Genomic DNA, 25168 nt, shown 5'->3' on the forward strand with positions numbered 1-25168 from the left:
AAAACCATTTCAGGGGACTACCTCTTGAAGCTCATCAAGAGAATGCCAAGAGTGTGCAAAGCAGTAATCAAAGCAAAAGGTGGCTACTTTGAAGAACCTAGAATATGACATATTTTCAGTTGTTTCACACTTTTTTGTTATGTATATAATTCCACATGTGTTAATTCATAGTTTTGATGCCTTCAGTGTGAATCTACTATTTTCATAGTCATGAAAATAAAGAAAACTCTTTGAATGAGAAGGTGTGTCCAAACTTTTGGTCTGTACTGTATGTATATATATATCTGCTCAGCGCTGTCTGAGGGAGCCTCTGTGGCTGCACAGTTCTGTACAGTGACATGTTATAAAAGTCATTATTACATTATTGCTGTGGTTCCAGCAGTGATTGTCAATCTGGTTTGCTTTTCAGTGTTTTCAATCCGGATGAATTGAATAAAAATCTATTAAACTCTGTGAGTAAAATGCTACCAGCTCTTGAAAAACTTGTGAACAGAAAGGTGAGTTTCTAGTTAATTTAGTTGGGTTAAGCACTAAAGAAGTGTTGCAGTAGTAAAATGTGAGATCATGTTAGTTATTAGTAGAAGCAAGATGGGTAGGTTTAATAGATTTTTTTTATTTTTTAATTAGCTTTAAAGGGCTTCTGTCACCCCACTAAAGTGATTTTTTTTTTTGGGCTAGTTAAATTAGTTATATAGCGATATATGAAAATATAATTGTGTTACTTACATTGATCCAGCAGTTTATTCAAAAAACGAAGTTTTATCATATGCAAATTCGGTCTCTACCAGCAAGTAGGGCGGCTACTTGCTGGTAGCTGCTGCAGAAATCCGCCCCCTCCTCTTGTTGATTGACAGGGCCAGCCAGGATCTCCTCCTCCGGCCAGCCCTGTCGGCATTTCAAAAATCGCGTGCCTGTGTTCATTCGGCGCAGGCGCTCTGAGATGAGGAGGCTCGTCTCCTCAGAACTCCCTCAGTGCGCCTGCGCCGATGACATCACCGAAATAGAAGACGTCATCGGCACAATTATATTTTCATATATCGCTATATAACTAATTTAACTAGCCCCAACAAAAAAAAAATCACTTTAGTGGGGTGACAGAAGCCCTTTAAAGTAAAAAAAAAAAGTATAGCTTAGGTCTCATTGTGTGGTCTACACAGAGTCTTAAAGGGGTTGCCTCACGTCAGCAAGTACCATTTATCATGTAGAGAAAGTTTAATACAAGCCACTTACTAATGTATTGTGATTGTCCATATTGCCTCCTTTGCTGTCTTGATTCATTTTTCCATCACATTATACATTACTTGTTTCCATGGTTACGACCACCCTGCAATCCAGCACCGTGCCTGCACACTATACGACAAAGTGCTGGCCTCTCTGTTGGCCGGTACCATGGGAGTGCACATAGGATGGCGCTTTTTCCTATAGCGTGCAGGCACGGCACCTGCTGCTGGATTGCAGGGTGGTCACCCCCTGGATAGGACCATTGTATAAGGTGGTGGAAAAATGAATCCAGCCAGCAAAGGAGGTAATATAGAGAATCATAATACATTAGTAAAAAGCATTGTATTAACTTTCCCTACATGATAAATGCAATTTGCTGAAGTGAGACAGCCCCTTTAACTTGCCTTGATAGCTCATATTGTTCCTCTCGGCTGTTAATCAGTAAAGGTATGACATAAAGGGCACAACCACACAGTACGGCCATGCTGCACTTGGGGTGCAGCTGCCTGCAGCTAAGTACAGTGTTGCCATATGAGCCACTGCTGCATCCTATTAACCACTTAAGGACCACAGGTTTATACCCCCCTAGTGACCAGGCCCTTTTTTACAAATCAGCACTCCACAACTTTAACGGTTTATTGCTCGGTCATGCAACTTACCACCCAAATGAATTTTACCTCCTTTTCTTCTCACTAATAGAGCTTTCATTTGGTGGTATATCATTGCTGCTGACATTTTTACTTTTTTTGTTATTAATCGAAATTTACCGAAATTTTTGCAAAAAAATGTAATTTTTCACTTTCAGTTGTAAAATTTTTCAAATAAAACTACATTTCTATATAATTTTTTCTCTAAATTTATTGTTCTACATGTCTTTGATAAAAAAATGCAATAAGTGTATATTTATTGGTTTGCGCAAAAGTTATAGCGTTTACAAACTATGGTACAAAAATGTGAATTTCCGCATTTTGAAGCAGCTCTGACTTTCTGAGCACCTGTCATGTTTCTTGAGGTGCTAGAATGCCAGGATAGTATTGGAAAGAAGACACCCCAAGGTATTCCGTGAGGGGCATGGCGAGTTCCTAGAATTTTTATTTTTTTGGCACAAGTTAGCGGAAAATGATGTATTTTTTTATTTTTTTTTCTTACAAAGTCTCATATTCCACTAACTTGTGACAAAAAATAAAAACTTCCATGAACTCACTATGCCCATCACGAAATACCTTGGGGTGTCTTCTTTCTAAAATGGGGTCACTTGTGGGGTAGTTATACTGCCCTGGCATTTTAGGGGCCCTAATGCGTGAGAAGTGGTTTGAAATCAAAATGTGTAAAAAATGCCCTGTGAAATCCTAAAGGTGCTCTTTGGAATTTGGGCCCCTTTGCCCACCTAGGCTTCAAAAAAGTGTCACACATGTGGTATCGCCGTACTCATATACCCATGCTGGGTGAGAGAAATATCTCTCTAAAAGACAACTTTTCCCAATTTGTTTTATACAAAGTTGTCATTTGACAAAGATATTTATCTCACCCAGCATGGGCATATGTAAAAAGACACCCTAAAACACATTGCCCAACTTCTCCTGAGTACGGCGATACCACATGTATGACACTTTTTTGCAGCCTAGGTGCGCAAAGGGGCCCAAATTCCTTTTAGGAGGGCATTTTTAGACATTTGGATTCCAGACTTCTTCTCACGCTTTAGGGCCCCTAAAATGCCAGGGCAGTATAAATGCCCCACATGTGACCCCATTTTGGAAAGAAGACGCCCCAAGGTATTCCATGAGGGGCATGGCGAGTTCATAGAAGATTTTTTTTTTTTTTTGGCATAAGTTAGCAGAAATTGATTTTTTATTTTATTTTTTCTCACAAAGTCTCCCTTTCCGCTAACTTGGGACAAAAATTTCAATCTTTCATGGACTCAATATGCACCTCAGCGAATACCTTGGGGTGTCTTCTTTCCAAAATGGGGTCATTTGTGGGGTGTTTGTACTGCCCTGGCATTTGAGGGTCTCCGCAATCATTACATGTATGGCCAGCATTAGGAGTTTCTGCTATTCTCCTTATATTGAGCATACGGGTAATGATATATTTTTTTCTTCTGTTCAGCACAGATTTCTTCATTCGCATCGATCAATGTGGATGAAAAAATCTCTGCCAAAAAAAAGGAGGGGAAAGGCGTCTGCCAGGACATAGGAGCTCCGCCCAACATCCAAACCCACTTAGCTCGTATGCCCTGGCAAACCCGATTTCTCCAATCGATGTGGATGAATAAATCATTGCCGGGATTTTTTTTTTTTATATAAAAAATGTTTGCCAAAGCATATGAACACCGCCTCTCAGCTCATAAGCCTCGGCAAACGTATCTTTTTTACTGCAGAGGAGAAATCTCGTCTTGCAGCGCCGCATACATCGACTTTTGTGTAATCTGACAGCAGCGCAATGCTTCTGTCAGAATGCACATCAGTGCTGCAGCTGCTTGATCGCTTGGTCCACCTAGAAGGTAAAATAATAAATTTATTAAGATTAACTGTATATAACATTTGAACTGAACATTAACTTTTATAAACTTTTGAAACAGAACAATAACTTTTTTGCTTACCTGTGATTTATTTTATTTTTTTACCTTTAGAGGACAAACCTCTCCTTCCCCATGGGACAATGTGCAAAGCGCCCAGAGATGTGGCGAAGTACATTATGCACTTTGTCCCAGGTGAAAGGAGAGGTTTGTGGCAGCTCTGTGTGAAAGGGCCCTAAGACCCCTGTGTGCCTGTCCTGTGTCACGCAATCCCTATACTAATAGTGTACCTGTGTGTGGAACTTGCGGAAACACTCCCCTAAGCATAGGGCAGGCTGGTCAGGACAAAAAAAGGTGGTGTCACGCCTTATTCCACCCCTGCTACAGACACGACATATTTTTCTTGGGGAACACTGAGTTGGGGTACCAGGATAGACACTCGGGAAGTGTCTGGCTTGTAGCCGGCTCACTACTTCAGGGACTTGGGGCACGGACCCTCCTGGATACAGGATTTTCGAAATGATCTCTTCCTGGAATTTTAGGAAGGATCCTGTTCTCTCAGCCTTACTGTAGAGAATAAAACTATTATATACAGCCAATTGAATCAAATATACAGACACCTTCTTATACCAGCGTCTGGTGCGTCGGGAAACTAAATAGGGAGCCAACATCTGGTCATTGAAGTCCACCCCTCCCATGTGAAGGTTATAGTCGTGGACAGAGAGGGGTTTCACAATGACTCCAGTTGCCCTTTCAATTTGGACAGTCGTGTCTGCGTGAATGGTGGACAGAAGGTAAACGTCCCTCTTGTCCCTCCAATTCACCGCGAGCAGTTCTTGGTCACACAAGGCAGCCCTCTCCCCCCGTGCAAGTCGTGTACTAACGAGCCGTTGGGGGAAGCCCCGGCGACTAGGTCGCGCGGTGCCACAGCATTGAATTCCGACTAGATGTAAGTGCCGAAAGAGGGCCACGCTTGAGTAAAAATTGTCCACGTATAAGTGGTACCCCTTGTGGAGTAAGGGTGACACTAAGTCCCAGACAATCTTGCCACTGCTCCCCAGGTAGTCAGGACATCTGACCGGCTCCAGTTTTGAGTCTTTTACCTCATAGACCCTAAAATGATATGTATAGCCTGTGGCCCTTTCACAGAGCTTATACAGTTTGACCCCATACCGGGCGCGCTTGCTGGGGATGTACTGTTTGATGCCAAGGCGCCCGGTAAAATGTACTAGGGACTCGTCTATGCAGATGTTTTGATTAGGGGTATACGCATCTGCAAATCTGGATGACAAATGGTCTATGAGGGGCCGAATTTTGTGGAGCCGGTCATAAGCAGGGTGGCCTCTTGGATGACCGGTGTTATTGTCAGCGAAATGCATAAAGCACATGATGACCTCAAAACGTGCCCTGGACATTGCAGCAGAGAACATGGGCATGTAATGTATTGGGTCTTTAGACCAATATGACTGCAATACATTTTTTTTTGTTAGACCCATGCTGAGGATAAGGCCCAAAAAAAATTTAAACTCGGAACCTGTGACTGACTGGTTTCCACCGGTAAGGCTGGGCATAGAAGCTTTCCGGATTGGCGGTTATATACTGTGTGGCATAGCGGTTGGTTTCTGCCACAATTAGGTCATAGAGATCCGCGGTGAAGAACAGCTCAAAAAACTGAAGGGCTGATCCTAATTGAGCCGTCTCCACGCGAACTCCAGACTGGGCGGTGAAAGGGGTCAATGCGGGTGCTGCGGAAGCAGGGGAGTGCCAATTAGGATTTGCCAGCACCTCTGGGAGACTAAGGGTTCTGCGAGCCTGTGAACGCGGTGGCTGCGACGGGGGAGTTATTTCACGTGCCACCGTACCAGCTGGAACTGCCCTTCTGGTGCTTGCCACTACACCAGGGAATACGGCAGTGCTGGTAGAAGGTCCAGGATGTGCTGCGCTGCTGGTGTATGCCGCACCATAAACAAGATCAGCGCTAGCACCACTCTGCTGCAAATGAGGCTCATCATGCGGGGTATGAGGAACCCTGACATGGGATCGGGTACGCCTGACCGTAGCAGGGACCTCAACCTCGTCATCTTCGCTAGCGGTTAGAGTGCCACTGCTGTCTACAGGTTCATATTCTGAACCACTGGATTCAGCGGGTGAGGCGTCCCCATCGCTTTCATCCATCACGGCCAGAATCCTGTAGGCCTCTTCAGCGGAATACCCCTTGTTTGACATTTTGGTTTCACTAAATTTAGGGGGTATTCCTCTGAGACTACCCAGGAAAAAAAGCAAACCTACCTAGTAAAAAGGAGTGCTTGCGAAGTAAAGCTGCGATCGCTAATAAAGATCCAAAAAGCTCAAAAGTGATCTTTATAGCGGCGCAGCGATTTTACGGTGTTTTGCAGTGATCAATTCTGTCACTGCGGTGGGGCGGACTGAACGCAAGTGTGGGCACAAGATCAGGCCTGATCGGGCGAACACTGTGTTTTGTAGAGCCTAAGGTGACCCTAATGTACTTATATAGATCTGATTGCGATCAGTCTTGATCACTTACAGATACTATATAGTACTAGTGCTGATTAGCGACAGCGATGACGCTAATCAGCGACTAATCAGTGACTGCGGTGCGGTGGGCTGGGCGCTAACTACCTAACAAGTAGCTAACTACCTGGCGGTGATGAGGGACCCTTACAGGGGGGTGGACAAGGGGGTGATCAGGGAGTCTAATATGGGTGATCAGGTGCTAAATAAGGGGTTAATAAATGACAGGGTAATGTCTAATGTGTAGTGTGGTGATTTGGTGCTACTTACAGAGCTGCCTGTGTCCTCTGGTGGTCGATCCAAGCAAAAGGGACCACCAGAGGACCAGGCAGCAGTTATATCAGACGCTATTTTCAAAATAGCATCTGACATAACCATTTCATTGGTCATTTCAAAAATCCACAGCCTGCCAGCCAATGATCGCGGCCGGCAGGCTGCAGATGAACTTGTGAACTACGCGATCCTGTGAACGCGCGTTCACAGGAAATCTCGGCTCATGCGAGATGACGCCGATCGGCATTAGTGTGACCTGGCAGCGCCGCAGCAATCGCGCCTTTCGGCGTTAGCGAGACGGGAGGTGGTTAAAGAGGTTATCCGAGTAATGAAAAAAAAATATTATAAAACTCCTCAGGACTTACATATACATTAGTTAAACCTACTTACACCTTTGCATAGTTCTGTTATTCATGCTTTGTTTACATGCTGCAGCAACGCTGTGGGGGCGTGTAACAACAATGCCTGAGCTGTCCCTCATGAATATTTGTGGGTGTGACTAATCTGCCCTTCCCCGCCCCCTGCACTGCAATGCTTGCTCTGTACAACCTAACCTTGCATACAAACACGGTCACATGATCATCTCCTAGCTCATACAGGCAGAAGATCTTACTGTCACATTGATATATGTAGATAGAGATATAGATTTACTGATCTATATCTCTATCTACATATATATCATCTCATCAGCCCTCATATAAACCCCCATGCCTCTCATCAGAAAATATATACCGTATTTTGGGGAGGGGGGGGGTGGAATGGGGGAAAAATGCCCCTGCGTCTTATGGGGCGAATGCTGACATTTTTACATTGCAGGCTGCGATGTATGAGCGGGCGGGGAGGGACTGGGAGGAGGAGCTGGGGGCCAGCAATTGGGGCGGTGCAGTCACTGTACTCCGGCCCCGCCGCTCCAGTGCTGCAGTATACAAATATAAAATGTCTCATTCAATTTAAAAGTAATTAAACATGCCCCCTCACTTTTAATATTACCGTACACCCTAACAGCTTCTGTAGAATGCAGGCAGCCCGGGCGGGCGGCAGCGTAACTCCCTGATGTCACGTGCCTGCACCGCCTAATTTATGAATGAAGCAGGCGGCGCAGGCACGTGACGTCAGTGAGTGACGCACCAGCCGCCCGGCCTGCCTGCGTTGTACATAAGCTGTTAGGGTGTACGGTAATATTAGGAGTGGGGGGGCATGTTTAATCACTTTTAATTGAATGAGACATTTTATATTTGTATACTGCAGCACTGGAGTTGTGGGGGGGAAATCTGTGGATGACAGTTTTATGGGGGACATCTGTGGATGGCACTGTTAAGGGGTGGGAGGTCTGTGGATGGCACTGTTCCACAGATCCCCCCCCATAACAGTGCCATCCACAGATGTCCCCCATAAAACTGTCATCCACAGATCCCCCCCCCCATAACAGTGCCATCCACAGATGTCCCCCATAAAACTGTCATCCACAGATCCCCCCCCCCATAACAGTGGCATCCACAGATCCCCCCCCCCATAACAGTGCCATCCACAGATCCCCCCCATAACAGTGCCATCCACAGATCCCCCCCCATAACAGTGCCATCCACAGATCCCCCCCCCCCCATAACAGTGCCATCCACAGATCCCCCCCCCATAACAGTGCCATCCACAGATCCCCCCCCCATAACAGTGCCATCCACAGATCCTCCCCCCCATAACAGTGCCATCCACAGATCCTCCCCCCATAACAGTGCCATCCACAGATCCCCCCCCCCATAACAGTGCCATCCACAGATCCCCCCCGCCCCCCATAACAGTGCCATCCACAGATCCCCCCCCATAACAGTGCCATCCACAGATCCCCCCCCCCCCCCCATAACAGTGCCATCCACAGACCACCATTAGTTCCAAACCCACCAAAAGCACACCTTTTGGTAAAAAAAAAAAAAAAAATTCTTATTTTCCTCCCGAAAAACCTAGGTGTGTCTTATGGGCCGGTGCATCTTTTAGGGCGAAAAATAGGTTTTTTGTTTTTTTTTACATTTTCAGAGAGCCATAGGTTTTATATTTTTCTGTCACAATTTATTATGTGGGGGCTTGTTTTTTAGCGGGCGGAGGTGACGTTTCCACTGGTACTATTTTGTGGTAAATAAGACTTTTTGATTGCTTGGTGTTACACTGTTTGTGGTTGATGGTGACCCAAAATGAGCTCCTGACAATTATTATTATTTTTTTTAAACAGTTGGTTGTTACGGATGTGACAAATTTATTATTTTTCCTATTTTTTACAATAGGAATACATTTTGTTACGTCAGCTGCCGTGGATCGAGTGGGCGCAGCTCCTGCAACCACTTGAACACAGTGCCCTACTGCGCTGGGCGGCAAGCTACGTCCTGCTGCTCTGTACACGTATGGTTCTGGCCTGGAAGAGGTTAAATAGAGGACAAACTTGTGATGTGAACCCATCCTAAGGGCCCATTCACACAAACATATGGCTGTGGTGCCTGTATTGCAGAACAAAAGTAGTGGTCCGCAAAACACGGTCACCATACATGTGAACTGCATGTCACGGATGGAGATGCAATGACTTGAATTGCTCCGTGATGTACAAGATACGGCAAAACATAGGTTATGTCTTATCTTTTGGCATATTCTGTGGATCGCAGACCCATTCAAGTCAATGGGTCTGCATCCGTGAAAAGGGATTCACACAGCTGGTGGCTGTGTATATTGCAGACCGCTATTTGCAGTCCGCAACACTGGAACGGCGACCATATGGTTGTGTGAATGAGCTCTTAGAAGTAACATATAATGCAGGTGAACCGGGATTCTCTTCTTATTTTGCACTATTCACAGTGGTTGCCATAGAATTGCACTACCATTGCACATAGTGCTGCTACACATCCACTACACAGATATGCTGCACGCATTACACACACAGCTCTGCTACACAAACACATGCATGCATTATCAGCACTGCATGCACAACACATACAGATTTAGTGCACACATACACAGCTCTGCAACACAACCACTATATATAGATTTGTAGCACACATACAAATCTGCTACACAACCACTATGCATACAATTGCTGCACACATTACACATACACAGCTCTGCTACACAACCACTACATATAGAGTTGCTGCACGCATTGCACACTGCTATAAAAACACTACACATGGATTTGCCGTACAGATTACACACACAGCTCTGCTACAAAACTAGGCAAAGATATGCTGCACTGCTTACACAACCACTATACAAAGGCTTCTTTCACACGTGACACACACAGATTTGCTGCACACATTACAAAACCAGCTCTGCATGAATCAGCAACCTAATGCGCACGCTCACACACACCACTACTGCAGTCACGACACACACAGCTCTGCTGAATGATCATGTCACTCCCCCATTTATCCACCCCAAGCACCCTACCAAACTGCCTTCCCTCCGTTCATGTGACTGATCACATGACCATGACATCACCGAAGGTCATCTCTCCCCTATGTGGGGATCATTGGTTTTCAGCTCTAGGATCGGCTGCTGCAACTCCTGCCAGGGCCGGCCTTTGGGGTGTGCGGGCTGTGCGGCCGCACAGGGCGCCATAGCAACAGGGGCGCTGGGCGGCCGACAGCTCGCAATGTAATATGCGGCAGGCGAGACTGCACTTGTGTTCTCCCTCGGGGCGCTCCCTCCATCTCCCCCTCCCCTGTCTGACCTGATTCCTCCTCCCCTGTGTCTGACCTGCCTGCTGCCCCCGCCGCTGCCAATAAGAAGAGAGACAGGAGGAGGAGCTGTGGCCACTGCGCCACCAATGAAGATAACTGACCTGTAATACAAATACAGGAGGCGGGTGCCGGAATCAAATAGCCGGCACCCGAGCTTTGTGACAGGGAGCTGCGATCAGCTGCAGTTGAGTTAACCCTTCAGGTGCGGTACCTGAAGGGTTAACTGCCGCTGATCGCAGCTCCCTGTCACAAAGGTCGGGTGCCGGCTATTTGATTCCGGCACCCGCCTCCTGTATTTGTATAAGAAACGTTGGTGGCACAGTGCGCCCCCCCCCCCCTTCCCCCAACACCCCAGTATAAGAAACATTGTTGGCTCAGTGGGAAGTGCCAATGAGGGTTAAAAAATAATAAAAAAAATTAACTCACCTCCTCCAGTTGATCGCGTAGCTGCCGGTCTCCTGTTTCTTCAGGACCTGTGGTGACGTCACTGAGCTCATCACATGGTCCATTACCATGGTGATGGATCATGTGATGTATCATGTGATGAGCACAGTGATGTCACCACAGGTCCTGAAGAAAGAACAGGAGACGATCAATTGGAGGAGGTGAGTTAATTATTTTTTTATTTTTTAACCCTCATTGGCACTGCCCACTGCGCCACCAATGTTTATTATATTGAGGGGCGGCGCACTGCGCCACCAATGTTTATTATACTGGGGTGTTGGGGGGGCGCACTGCGCCACCAATGTTTATCATACTAAGGGCACTGCGCCACCAATGTTTATCATACTGGGGTGTTGGGGGCGCCACCAATGTTTATCATACTAAGGGCACTGCGCCACCAATGTTTATCATACTGGGGTGTTGGGGGGGGGGGGGGGGGTGCACTGCGCTCATGTTTATTATATTGGGGGGGCGCACTGCACCAATGTTTGTTATATTGGGGGGGCCCACTGCGCCACCATTGTTTATTATACTGGGGTGTTGGGGGGGGCGCACTGCGCTACCAATGTTTATCATACTGGGGTGTTGGGAGGGGCGCACTGCGCCACCAATGTTTATTATATTGGGGGGGGCGCACTGCGCACAACGACGGGTTAGGGAAATTTCACAGCAGAGTGCGCATGCGCTGGGAGCATCGCCGGCGGTTAGGGTAGGATAAAAATTATGGGCCAGTGCACAGGTGCGGTGATCGGATGGATGTTCTCAGCTGGACACCGGCCGACACTGCGCATGCGCTGGGAGCCTCACCAGCGGTTAGGGTAGGGAAAAAGCACTGGCCCGTACGTAATTTTTCCCTTCCCTAACCGCTGGTGAGGCTCCCGGTGCATGCGCAGTGTCGGCCGGTGTCCAGCTGAGAACATCCATCCGATCACTGCGCCTGCGCATTGGCCCATAGTTTTTCCCTACCCTAACCGCTGGCGAGGCTCCTGGCGCATGCGCACTCTGCTGTGAAATTTCCCTAACCTGTCGTTGTGCGCCTGCGTGGCGCTGCACACCTCCTCACGTCATGTCCGGTGCGACCGGAAGTGACGAAGGTAGGGAAATCTCACGAAGTAGGGAAGTATAACATTACACCGGCCTTTGGGGTGTGCGGGCTGGTAACTACTTGGTTGGATAGTCAGCCAGCCTATGCCATGATGCCAGCAACAAGCAGTGTTTTTTTGTTTTTTTTTGGGGGGGGGGGGCGGCGCCACAAGGTTAGCTCGCACAGGGCGCCTGAACACCTAAGGCCGGCCCTGACTCCTGCAGATCAGGTATAGGGACTATGACTCTCACCATTCTGTGCCAGTGCATGCTGGGGCTTGTAGTCTCACCTCAGTTCTGGTTCTGTTCACTGATGGGCATATATTTACTTTTGTCTGGTCGTTGTGGGTGGCTTTGATGGCAGGGGATCGGCTGTGTCTCACTGCAGAAATGATTTCACACAGCTGCCGGTACATGCGCGATCCCTCACAGGAGGCGGCCGGCAGCCAGATGAGAGAGAGGGGGATGGTCACAAAGGCTCTGACGTTTCGTGTACAGAGCCGGCCCACTCACTAAGGCAGGGATAAGCCTGTACACGAAACGTCACCACAGGAGGCGGCCGGCAGCCAGATGAGAGAGAGGGGGACCAGCACACAGGCTCTGACGTTTCGTGTACAGAGCCGGGCCACTCCCTAAGGCAGGGATAAGCCTGTACACGAAACGTCACCACAGGAGGCGGCCGGCAGCCAGATGAGAGAGAGGGGGGACGGTCACACAGGCTCTGACGTCTCATGTATAGAGCCGGGCCACTCCCTAAGGCAGGGATAAGCCTGTACACGAAACGTCACCACAGGAGGCGGCCGGCAGCCAGATGAGAGAGAGGGGGACCAGCACACAGGCTCTGACGTCTCGTGTACAGAGCCGGGCCACTCCCTAAGGCAGGGATAAGCCTGTACACGAAACGTCACCACAGGAGGCGGCCGGCAGCCAGATGAGAGAGAAGGGGGACGGTCACACAGGCTCTGACGTCTCATGTATAGAGCCGGGCCACTCCCTAAGGCCTATTGCACACGACCGTATGGCTTTTTCAGTGTTTTGCGATCCGTTTTAAACGGATCCGTTGTTCCGTTTTTTTGTTTCCGTTGTGTTTCCGTTTCCGTTCCGTTTTTCCGTTCCGTTTTTCCGTATGGCAAATACAGTATACAGTTATTTCATAGAAAAAATTGGGCTGGGCATAACATTTTCAATAGATGGTTCAGCAAAAAACGGAACGGAAACGGAAGACATACGGATGCATTTCCGTATGTGTTCCGTTTTTTTGCGGACCCATTGACTTTAATGGAGCCACGGACTGTGATTTGCGGGCAATAATAGGACATGTTCTATGTTAAAACGGAACGGAAAAACGGAAATACGGAAACGGAATGCATACGGAGTACATTCCGTTTTTTTTTGCGGACCCATTGAAATGAATGGTTCCGTATACGGACCGTATACGGAACGCAAAAAACGTCCAGTAAACGGGAAAAAAAAACGTCCGTGTGCAATAGGCCTAAGGCAGGGATAAGCCTGTACACGAAACGTCACCACAGGAGGCGGCCGGCAGCCAGATGAGAGAGAGGGGGGACGGTCACACAGGCTCTGACGTCTCATGTATAGAGCCGGGCCACTCCCTAAGGCAGGGATAAGCCTGTACACGAAACGTCACCACAGGAGGCGGCCGGCAGCCAGATGAGAGAGAGGGGGACGGTCACACAGGCTCTGACGTCTCGTGTATAGAGCCGGGCTACTCCCTAAGGCAGGGATAAGCCTGTACACGAAACGTCACCACAGGAGGCGGCCGGCAGCCAGATGAGAGAGAGGGGGGACGGTCACACAGGCTCTGACGTTTCGTGTACAGAGCCGGCCCACTCACTAAGGCAGGGATAAGCCTGTACACGAAACGTCACCACAGGAGGCGGCCGGCAGCCAGATGAGAGAGAGGGGGACGGTCACACAGGCTCTGACGTCTCATGTATAGAGCCGGGCCACTCCCTAAGGCAGGGATAAGCCTGTACACGAAACGTCACCACAGGAGCCTGGTGGATGATGTCGGGGGCACGTGACCCGCATCAGCTGTGCAGAAACACTGCATAATACATGACGTGAGTAAATTACAAATGTATTTTTAAGAATGTTATAAGCCAGATTAACATATATACATATAACTCAGACAACCTAATTAAAGGGTTTATGTCATCAGAAAAATCATTATGTAGCTGGCTGACATTAGCGATGTGCTAATGTCAGCAGAACATAACTGTAATGACTCTCCCTACCTGCCGCCATTCGCGCTAAATTATGACTGTTATAATATGCAAGCACCTAGAGGCTCCGTTCTCTCACTGTTTGGCACGCCCTTGTAAAGGTGATTGACATCCTCGGTCTCCTCTGTGCCCGTAAAATCCTGCGCCTGCGCCGTCCATTTTAGTATTCGGCGCAGTGAGTGAAGGACTGCAGCAGGCGAGCGTCCTTCACTCACTGCGACTACGCCGAATACTAAACTGGACGGCGCAGGATTTTATGGGCACAGAGCAGACCGAGGATGTCAATCACCTTTACAAGAGCGTGCCAAATATTAGAAAAACATGGCTGCTTTCTTCCAGATCAGTGCCACAACTGTGCATGGGTCGTGTCTGGTTCTGCATCTCAGCCCCATTGATGTGAATAGAACCAAGCTGCATTGCAAAATACAACTTGTAGTTTAGATAAACATGACTCATATTTTTTTTTTTAATCATAGACAACCTCTTAAACTCAGCAGTATCTTGAAAGAAATCCATTCGTAATAAATGTTTAATATTTCTGTTTTGTTTTTTTTAAGACAAGGAATTGTATTACCTGTTCTCCAAATGCTTCTCTTTCTGCTGCAGTTGCAGTACGACAAGTTTTGGCTTTGGGTTCAGAAAGGTATGTGTACGACTGTCAGAAGGCTGCATTATTTCTTCCTATACGAGCCATATATTTAATTTCAAGGATAGAAACTAATCCTGTCATATGAGTTTGGGAAAGGCTTCCCTGAACCTCCAGAATTGGATCAGATCAGTTCAATGACTCTAAGGGTCCATTCACACGTCCGGATCCGTTCTGCAATTATTCGGAACGGGTGCGGACCTATTCATTTTTAATGTGTGCTGTCTGCATCCGCACTTCTGTTCCGCAACTGTCCTCAACAAGACAAGAATAGGCATTTTGTAATATAGTGCCGGCCATGCACATGGCCGGTGTCAGTGTTTTGCAGATCCGCAAAACACTTACGGACGTGTGAATGGACCCTAAATATGTTCACACAGGACATAGTCAGGTCCATAAATATTGGGACATTGACACAATTCTAACATTTTTGGCTCTATACACCACCACAATGGATTTGAAATGAAACGAACAAGATGTGCTTTAACTGCAGACTGTCAGCTTTATTTTGAGGGTATTTACATCCAAATCAGGTGAACGGTGTAGGAATTACAACAGTTTGCATATGTGCCTCCCACTTGTTAAGGGACCAAAAGTAATGGGACAATTGGCTTCTCAGCTGTTCCATGGCCAGGTGTGTGTTATTCCCTCATTATCCCAATTACAATGAGCAGATAACAGGTCCAGAGTTCATTTCAAGTGTGCTATTTGCATTTGGAATCTGTTGTCAACTCTCAAGATGAGATCCAAAGAGCTGTCACTGTCAGTGAAGCAAGCCATCATTAGACTGAAAAAACACAACAAACCCATCAGAGAGATAGCAAAAACATTAGGCGTGGCCAAAACAACTGTTTGGAACATTCTTAAAAAGAAGGAACGCACCGGTGAGCTCAGCAACACCAAAAGACCCAGAAGACCACGGAAAACAACTGTGGTGGATGACGAAGAATTCTTTCACTGGTGAAGAAAACACCCTTCACAACAGTTGGCCAGATTAAGAACACTCTCTCCAGGCGGTAGGTGTATGTGTGTCAAAGTCAGCAATCAAGAGAAGACTTCACCAGAGTGAATACAGAGGGTTCACCACAAGACGTAAACCATTGGTGAGCCTCAAAAACAGGAAGGCCAGATTAGAGTTTGCCAAACGACATCTAAAAAGCCTTCACAGTTCTGGAACAACATCCTATGGACAGATGAGACCAAGATCAACTTGTACCAGAGTGATGGGAAGAGAAGAATATGGAGAAGGAAAGGAACTGCTCATGATCCTAAGCATACCACCTCATCAGTGAAGCATGGTGGTGGTAGTGTCATGGTGTGGGCATGTATGGCTGCCAATGGAACTGGTTCTCTTGTATTTATTGATGATGTGACTGCTGACAAAAGCAGCAGGATGAATTCTGAAGTGTTTCGGGCAATATTATCTGCTGATATTCAGCCAAATGCTTCAGAACTCATTGGATGGCGCTTCACAGTGCAGATGGACAATGACCCAAAGCATACTGCAAAAGAAACCAAAGAGTTTTTTAAGGGAAAGAAGTGGAAAGTTATGCAATGGCCAAGTCAATCACCTGACCTGAATCCGATTGAGCATGCATTTCACTTGCTGAAGACAAAACTGAAGGGAAAATGCCCCAAGAACAAGCAGGAACTGAAGACAGTTGCAGTAGAGGTCTGGCAGAGCATCACCAGGGATGAAACCCAGCTTCTGGTGATGTCTATGCGTTCCAGACTTCAGGCTGTAATTGACTGCAAAGGATTTGCAACCAAGTATTAAAAAGTGAAAGTTTGAGTTATGACGATTATTATGTCCCATTACTTTTGGTCCCTTAACAAGTGGGAGGCACATATGCAAACTGTTGTGGTGTTGTATAGAGCCAAAAATGTTAGAATTGTGTCACTGTCCCAATATTTATGGACCTGACTTTATATGCTGAGGATTTTCATATGCCCATACCTGCAAAGAAAATTTAGTAAATCCTATCCACAGGCTGATGATAAAATCCACAGGGTGAATTGACCTGTGGTGTGGGTTTTAAATCTGTAGCATGTCAATTTATGCTGTGTATTTCTACTGTGGCTCTCACTCTTGCAGTGCACAGGTAAAACCCTTTAGCAAATGCTCAACTCAAGACTTTTTTTTTCCATGAATCCTTAGTACCTTTCTCGTTAATGTCATTGGGGGACACCGCACCATGGGTATATGCCCAGCTACCACTAGGAGGTGACACTAGATATCAAAAAGGTTGGCTCCACCCAGGTGGGCTATACCCTTCTCACAGACACTAGGCTAATCAGTTTTAGTCTAGTGTCCGTAGGAGGCAGACATGACCTGCTGTTTTTTTTGCAGGTCTTGCTGCTTTTTTCTTTTTATTATTTTATTTTATTCCTTTTTCTTTTCGTCTGCAGGTCTCTGCCTGCTGCAGGATGGGCCTCCATCATGGATATCCACTTTAGTTTCACCCCCTGTGGGCGCGTACTTTGAGTACCTCGCCTGTCACCCAGTCCCCCATTACTGCATCCGCAGTGGCATGCCGGTAATCCCACGTAAGTGCGAGTTTGCTAAAGGGGTGACCCTGCGGCGCCTGAAGACACCGGATGGTAAGTATTGCTCCCTGCGTCCCTGTCCCATGGGGTCTCGGTTAGTTCCCCTCCTTTGGTAGGGGGTGGGTTTCACTTTATTCGGGGGGCCTGGGAAACCCTTATCCTCCTGGCCACCCATGCCCCTTCCCTTCTACCTTAGTCCCCGGCTTCTGCCGGGACTAGGCCGCATCTTCTCTGGCCTGGCCTCTGGTCCCAGGTGCGCCTTTTTGCCCTGTTTTTTCCATTCCTGAGCGTCGCTCTTCCTCAGGAGCCCCCCACAGCAATTTTTTTTTCTTTCCAGAGGGCCCCCGGCTTCCCGCGGTTCCGTCACGTTGACGGCTCACTTTTTCCGGCCGCTTCATTAATCAAGGCCCTGTCCTTTACCTTGACTAGGCCGCATCTTCCCCTGCCCCCTTCTGGCTTCCCGGGCTTTTTTCCTGGCCCCCCCCCCCCCCCCCCTATCTCATTCAAGTGTGGGCTTTAGTCCCATGGGCGGAGTTTTCACTTGACTCCGGCTTCTGGGCCTCCATCTTGCCAGCATCAAGGATCATCCCATACAGCCTTCCTGCACGCTTCTGCGGCAGCACTCCTTCAGAGACACAGCACCTGGGGTCTGGTAGGACAGCCTCCGGCTGACTGCTTTTCTTTTTTTCCGGCTTCCAGGCTGGCAATGCTGAGAAGTCCCCCATTCCCAGCCCACCTTCGGGGTCGCTACATATTTTTCGTGGGTCGCCACGTATTTTTCGTAAGTCTCCATACGATCAGCCTGACCCTGTTTGTGCGCAGTCCCTGGTCTCCAGGCTCCCTGCCCCCCCTTTCTGCATAGGCCCCTCCTGAATGGGTCCCTTCCCTGTCCAAGGCCATAGGGAATCTAGCCCTACCCTCCCAATCTATGGTGGAGTTATTGGACCTCTTGCCTGCCCAAATGCGGTCGCCTCTGCCTCCCCAGGGACTTTTCTGCTAACGGAGTATGCTCACGCTAAGACACCAGGTCCTGTAATCGACCTTGGGTTGTCTAAACTAGGTCCTGCTTCTCCTCTGTGTCCTCGGGTCACTTCCAGGACAGAAATCTCTGCCCTCATGCGTTGTTGTTACTGCCTCTCTGCTTTGTTTTCAGAGTTACATGGTCTAGTCCTGACAGAGTACTTGGATCACCACTGGATGTTCTATCCTGCAGGAATACGCAGCACTGTGAGCACCAGCCGTTACTGCAGTTTTTGGGTCATCGCTGGATGTCCTCTCTGATATGGCTGTGACAGGACTTGTCAGCGCCACACACCTACTTGGTGGGTGGAATTTTCCGCTGCTCGCTCTGGTATCGCAACATGGTCCCGTAGTTCTTCCATGGTCTGGGCATTCTTGGTACTCCTTTATGTTCTCTGATTAGTGTGCTACATGACAGAAGTGCCGTTCGCTTGGGCCTTGCCGTTGTCTGCACCTGTCAGTTTCTTCCCCCTTCCTTGGGGGTTTCATTGTGCTCTGCTGGTAGCTGGTTTCTACTTGTCAGTGTGGTCTCTCCTGGCTTCCCCTGGTGAATTCTGCATCCTTTTCTGACATATAGATGTCTGGCGATTCTTTTACAAAATACAGGGTGCTGTACGTGCCCCTCCCGGGGCAGTGTTATACAGTATGCTAGTCACTACACTTGGGATGGTTGGTTAACCAGGGCTGATGTTTTTTTCCCTATGGTTGCTACATTTCATTTTTCTTTTGATAATCTGGCTATTATTGTCCTCATGTGGTCCAGTTATGTGGACCCTACTTGAGCCTCTCACTGGGTAATCCTGCTTGGAGTACCTGCCCCAATGGTTCTTAGACCATCTAGCTACCCTGGCCTTCACTGGCCGGTTGCCTCTGGGGAAGCTACTCATGGCATCTCTGACCACACATGCTCTGTAAGACGGCTGCTTCTTTAGGCCCGGTTTGGTTCTTTAACCTCCTGGGTCACCATAGGCTTGTTTCCCTCTTGAGATTCAAATCTCTCATTCCGTCTCCCCAGGTTCAGGTCCTGGTACCTTGGAGTTGTTGCTCCGGTTTGCAATTTACATTAGTTTTGGCCACTTCTTGGATGGAGCTTTCCCTCGATTGAGACAATCTAAATTGATCTGAGACAATTTAGAGTTTTTTCCTACAGGATCCTCTTACTGGTCGGGTTCCCTTGCTTCCACGCCTTATGGTATTGCCTTCCTTTTGCCGAGGGGTGGTCCACTGGGTCTTCCTTTAGCTAGTCTCCAGGAAGTTTTTTTCCGGTTCAGGACTGCTCCTGTCCTTTGCCCAGGCATTTTCTCTCCCGCCTGGTCCCCTCATAGTCTAATTTTTCTTGTTGGGTCTGTCCTCTTATAGATCCTCCTCCCTGGAGCATCCTTCTATATGCAGAGCGCTAGGTCATTACCAACAGACACCTTCCGGTTGTGCTGCTCTCCTGTTTCTTCAGGGGGAGCCCTGGCTCTTCCAGATCCTTCCTCGGGCTCTCTAGTGCGCACTTGTTCAACTCTTGGTTCTTGCGCAGAACATGTAGCCCTGCTCCCTATTCTCTAGCTTCTCTATTTTCCCACCTTTGGGTGGAGCTGGGTATTTCCCCAGGCACTTGTCCTGGCGGTCTCCCATAATTTTTTTTCTAGGACTCTTCCTGGTCCTGGAGCCTCTCGGCTCACTTCCTTAGTTTTCTATCTACCATTTCATGCTATGGCCTCTCCTGGTCCTGTTGGGTCACATGGTTCTCCTGCACCTATGCGTCCAACTTTTTGCATGAGATTTTCTTCCCACCCTCGGGGACTGCTTTGGGACGTCCCATGGTGCTGTGTCCCCCAATGACATTAATGAGAAAATTAGATTTTTGTACTCGCCATAAAATCCGTTTCTCGTTCAATTCATTGAGGGACACAGATTCCACCCTTTGTTTTCATTCTCTTTCTGTCACTGAGCTGCTGCTCTTCTTTCTTCCCCGTTCCAGGACATGTTGGTTCTTTGCTTTTGTTTCTCTCTCCTACTGCTATTGGTACAAACTGATTAGCCTAGTGTCTGTGGAGAGGGTATAGCCCACCTGGGCGGAGCCAACCTTTTTGATATCTAGTGTCGCCTCCTAGTGGTAGCGTTATACCCATGGTGCTGTGTCACCCAATGAATTGAACGAGAAACTGATTTTACCGCAAATGCTTTCCTATGTGGACAGACCCTAATGGGCTTGTCTAGTCATTTAAGTTTAAACCCCCCCCCCCCACAAAGAATGCTTTACAAAAAAAAAGGGTTATAGTCACCTTACTCATATAGCCTGCGATTGGCTGTAGTGTCACTTGTCCAAATCTAGAGGGAGCAGGAAGTAGAGACCACGACCCTACAGTCGCAAGAAATCCAAGCTATGCGACCCCATTCACTGCATTGTAATTCTAAATAGGTTATATAGTTACAAAGTGCTTAGCATGCTTGACTAATTCATTGACTAAATTTAAAGAGGACCGGTCACCTCTCCTGACATGCCTGTTTTAATAGCTTCATGCATTCCCCATGTAATAGCAACTGTGGAACATCTATTCTTATGGCTATATTTTGTACAATTTTTTTAGAAGTAATGAATGAATTGCTAGCAGTCTGCAGTAAGGGTACAGAGGGGTGTTACCAGTCGGGGACTCACAATATCCAGTCAGTGCTGCCATTTTCAGACTGTGCAGGGACACCCCCCTCCCTCTAACTGGTTACCTCCCCTCTGTACCCTTACTGCAGACTGCTAGCAATTCATTAATAACTTCCAGTAGAAATAATAAAGGAATGGCACAACACAGAGCCATAAGTATAGATGCTCCAGAATTGTTATTACATGGGGAATGCATGAAGCTATTAAAACAGACATGTCAGGAGAGGTGACAGGTCCTCTTTAACTTATTACATTTACTCACAACCCAGTAACTCGTATTCAGAACATAGAAGATTGGATTCTAATAAGTTGTCCAGGTTTTGTATAATGTATTCATAACATTTATTTCTACTATGTATGTACAGGGTATTTTGTATCATTATTGGGGATGTGGATATGAAGCCTGAATTAACAAGTGATGGGTAAGTGGTCATGATATAAATCATTTATGTGATAAGCATTTATCATTGTTTTATGAAATACTGGGCAATTTTCAGTTTTTCGAATCCTCACCAGTTTCATAATGTCCACTAAACGACATGTGAAAACTGATTGATACACAAGTAGATAACTTTGATACATAATGCTTAGAAAATTTATGTTTTTTTATTAATTGAGATAAATACCTTTACTTGCTGGCTACCCCCTGCTGATGCTGCCACCCTGCTTGATTAGATTTTTTAAAATATCTCTCCTGCGCCCCGCTCCCCCTCCCCCCCTGCAGTTTTCCCGCTCACTATGCTAATACTGAGAATTAGTACAGGGAAGAGGAGATGCCAGGGTTTCTCAATGGCCGTCTTCTTCTCCCTGGCTGCGCCGCGATCCAATCACAGTGGAGAGCATCACAGCCAGGGAGAAGGTGAGTTTTTTTTTTCTCCCTGGCTGTGACTCTCTCCGCTGTGTTTGGATCGCGGCGCAACCAAGGAAAAGGAGACGTCCATTGAGAAACCCTGGCGTCTAGTCCCTGTACCGATGCTCAGGATTAGCATAGTGGGGGGGTGGTCCGTTCACTGCACGATGGATGGAGCTGTGTAATTCTGTTACCGACTAACGACACAGGAGCTGCTCAGAAACAGCTGATCGGGAGTCAGTCCCCCCACTGATTAAATAGTGATGGCCTATCCTATGGATAGGCCATCAATATTCAAATCTTGGAAACCCCTTTAAGCTAAATTAAATTTGCTTAAAGCATACCTATACTTTCCTCATAATGCAAACTAAATGCATGGTCCTGTGGGCTTATTTTTTCTCTGCCAGCCCCATTCTTGAAGCATCCTCACTTGTAGTTCACTGGAGTTCTGGGGGCGGCTCTACAGCACTGAAGTATGCCAATACTACACATGCTGAGACTTACGGTCCATAGTGCTCACTGTCCAGTCAAGATTCAGGCCCTAAGAAATAAGCCTTCCTCTGCCGTGTCTTTATGTGCTTTGCTATATTACAGTATGTCCACAGATAAAACGGGGGATAACGGCCATAGTCCACGCACTCATCCATCACTCCCCAAACAGTTAGTCCACTAACCCATGCCCCAGCTCTACGTCTCTCTCGCCCACATTATCATCATCATCACCTTCATTCCTGCTTAGTGCATACACAGCCTCTGAAAAGCTTGGTATTTAGCCCCTGGATGTGTATAAAGGAACCAGATGACAAAGCCATAGATGGGAGACAGCAACTTAGCAAGGAGGGAGACCCCTAGTGGCCAGCTATTTAGGTTATTTTTAAAGGAAGTAGACAGCATTTTTGTATAAAAAAAAAGTTATTCAGATTTTTACTATTTAGGACACTGACTATCAGTTAAACATAAAGTGTGCGAAAATACAGTGACCATTTAAATTTCCCTACAGGAAAACTCTATGCCTTACAATCTCTGGAGACAAAATGCCTGAAGAAGCTCAATCACAGTATCAGACGTTTCTCAAGTGGAAGGAAGGAAGTAAAGTGGAACAGGCAAATGAGCTTTATAATTTCTCTTTACCAGTGTGAAAGCATTTTTGCATGGTGCTTAAAGGGTTTCTGTCACTAGAATGTTCAGTATTAAACTGGCTGACATTAGCACATTGCTAATGTCAGCTGCACCTAACTCTGCTATTCCAATGATTATCCCTGCCCCGTTACTGTAGAATTCTTACTTTTATAATATGTAAATGAGCCTCTAGGAGCAGGGGGGGGCGTTGCTCCTGCACCTAGAGGCTCCCGTCTCCCACCTCAAGTCACGCCTTCCAAGTGTTGATTGACAGGGCCAGGCCTCGTTCGCATCCTTCTGCCTGCCCTGTGCCCTGGGGAAATCTCGTGCCATTCGGTATTCTGCGCAGGCGTGGTGAGGAGGCTGGCAGCCTGCAAGCGTCTTTCCCTCACCACGCCTGGTGCAGCTGACATTAGCACATCGCTAATGTCAGCCAGTTTAATACTGAAAATTCTAGTGACAGAAACCCTTTAAAGGAGTTGTTCAGATGGTGGTTTTAAAAAATGGGACAGAATGGCATGAAAAAAAAAAAAGTTACTCGCCAAGCCAGTGCCTCAAAGCTTCCTGGGTCCACTCTCATCTCTACTGCCTGGCCTCTCTGAAGACACAGGAAATGACCATTCAGCCACTCGGTGGCTACAGTAGTGACCTACCTGAGCCAGTAATTTGGTTGATTTGTCATTTCTTGTGGCACAGAAAGTAGAAACTGGTGCTGCCCTAACAGTTCCAGCGCATGCTGATGAGTCCTTGTATTCATGAACTCCCAGCTCTTCCTGCCTCCTGCTGCTGATTGACAGGTATTTTCCTACTGCAATCAGAGGTAGGTAGTCGGGAGAGCTGGGAACTCATGACTATCGGCACTCTTTGGCATGTGCCGGAACTGTTCAGTACAAGACTTTAGCAAAAGCTGGGGCAATTCAAGAAAGTGACAGTGTTTATGTCTCTGTGTTATTCTGCCCTCATTGTGTGTGTTGTGTTTGTCTGTGAAACTAAAGTATTTTTCTGTTGCTTTGCTGTCTTTTAACAGGGCCCACATGAAGGTAGCAGCTTTTTCTATGCACTGTTACGATTTCTACTTCCACTGGCTTATTCCTACCAGCCTGACCTTATTATATTAACTGTTGCAAGCAATAGGAGTATTGGTACAAAGGATGTTGCTTTGCTTACCAGTCTACTACAAGGTCTAGCTGATGGTGCAGTACTTGCTGTAGTTCCGGTAAGCTGAGATATTGGGGCATTTTAAGACATTGTGAATTTGGACTACACAGTCTAAAAATGTGCCAGATTTATCAAATGTCTAAAGGTGGATAATACATCTGGCACACCTTTAGTCAGTCTAGTCTGACCTAATCCATCTATTAAGTTGGTTTTCTTTACACTAGAGTTGTGTGCCAAACTCGTGACTCCTGTGTGGTCCAATCTTAAGCCTTGCCCCTCAGTTCACACACCTCTTGTCAGACAAGTTTCAGGAAGTGTCCAATGCTGCATTTAAACGGCAGATTATTGGGGACAAATGTTCCTAATAATATTCAATCCTGATGTGCCGCAGATCACCTGATGAACGAGCAAAACTCTTGGTTTATCATTAGAAATTTTCTGAGGTGCAGACACCCCAATCACCTATTCTGCGGAGCATGTTGTCTAAGCAGCACTCTACTGCCTTAGAAACAATAAATATGAGGACAAGCGATAGCAGTAGGCATCGCTCGTCCTTATACAGTGGAAGTGTAATTTTCCTACCGCTACTAACAAGTGGCTGATTGTTGGGAAGGAACACATCTTTCCTAATGTCTGGTCATCAGCGAGGTGTAAATGCACCTTAAAACACTTGAATAAATGTGGTACAAATCATGTACATAGTTTTTTTGGCGCAAATTGCAATAGAATTCTGGAACACTTTGATCAGATAAATCTCCCCTTTAAAGTCATTTTGTTGACAGGAGTGCCATGTGATACATGATATTAAGTGCAAGTCATAAGGGGGATAATTGACAAGTTATCACACAACCTGCCTTTATATCGGCAAATATTGCCTTTTTGTAAGACCAGATCCCAGCACCAGGCAAAGAAGCCACGATATTATATGAACAGAGGTCACAGAGGTGTAAAATACAGATGTACAGCCACACACCCACCCACCATTCATAAGGGGATGTCTGCTCAATAATTTTACACACATAAGTCTTCTGTAAGGTGCCAGTCACAGAGTTAAGTGTAGTGAACCATACTGGATACAGCCTAATGGTCGCACCCATACATACTAGTAAATCAGAGGGGCTGCCCATTACCTTGAAACAAAACAAAGACCA

General features: G+C 46.9%; 1 protein-coding gene across 2 annotated transcripts in view; it reads left to right on the forward strand.

Moving 5' to 3' along the window:
* The window catches only part of HDAC10 (histone deacetylase 10), a 67261-nt gene that overhangs the window by 37900 nt on the left and 4193 nt on the right, over window positions 1–25168 (forward strand). For both annotated transcript variants that reach the window (XM_040412015.1, XM_040412026.1), the window contains 5 exons: window positions 410–497; window positions 14588–14673; window positions 21256–21312; window positions 22741–22843; window positions 23887–24075. In XM_040412015.1, the coding sequence (XP_040267949.1) occupies window positions 410–497; window positions 14588–14673; window positions 21256–21312; window positions 22741–22843; window positions 23887–24075 (523 nt within the window). The remainder of the gene's footprint in view (window positions 1–409; window positions 498–14587; window positions 14674–21255; window positions 21313–22740; window positions 22844–23886; window positions 24076–25168) is intronic.

Source organism: Bufo bufo, chromosome 1, assembly GCF_905171765.1.
Source record: "Bufo bufo chromosome 1, aBufBuf1.1, whole genome shotgun sequence".
Taxonomy (NCBI): Eukaryota; Metazoa; Chordata; class Amphibia; order Anura; family Bufonidae; genus Bufo; species Bufo bufo.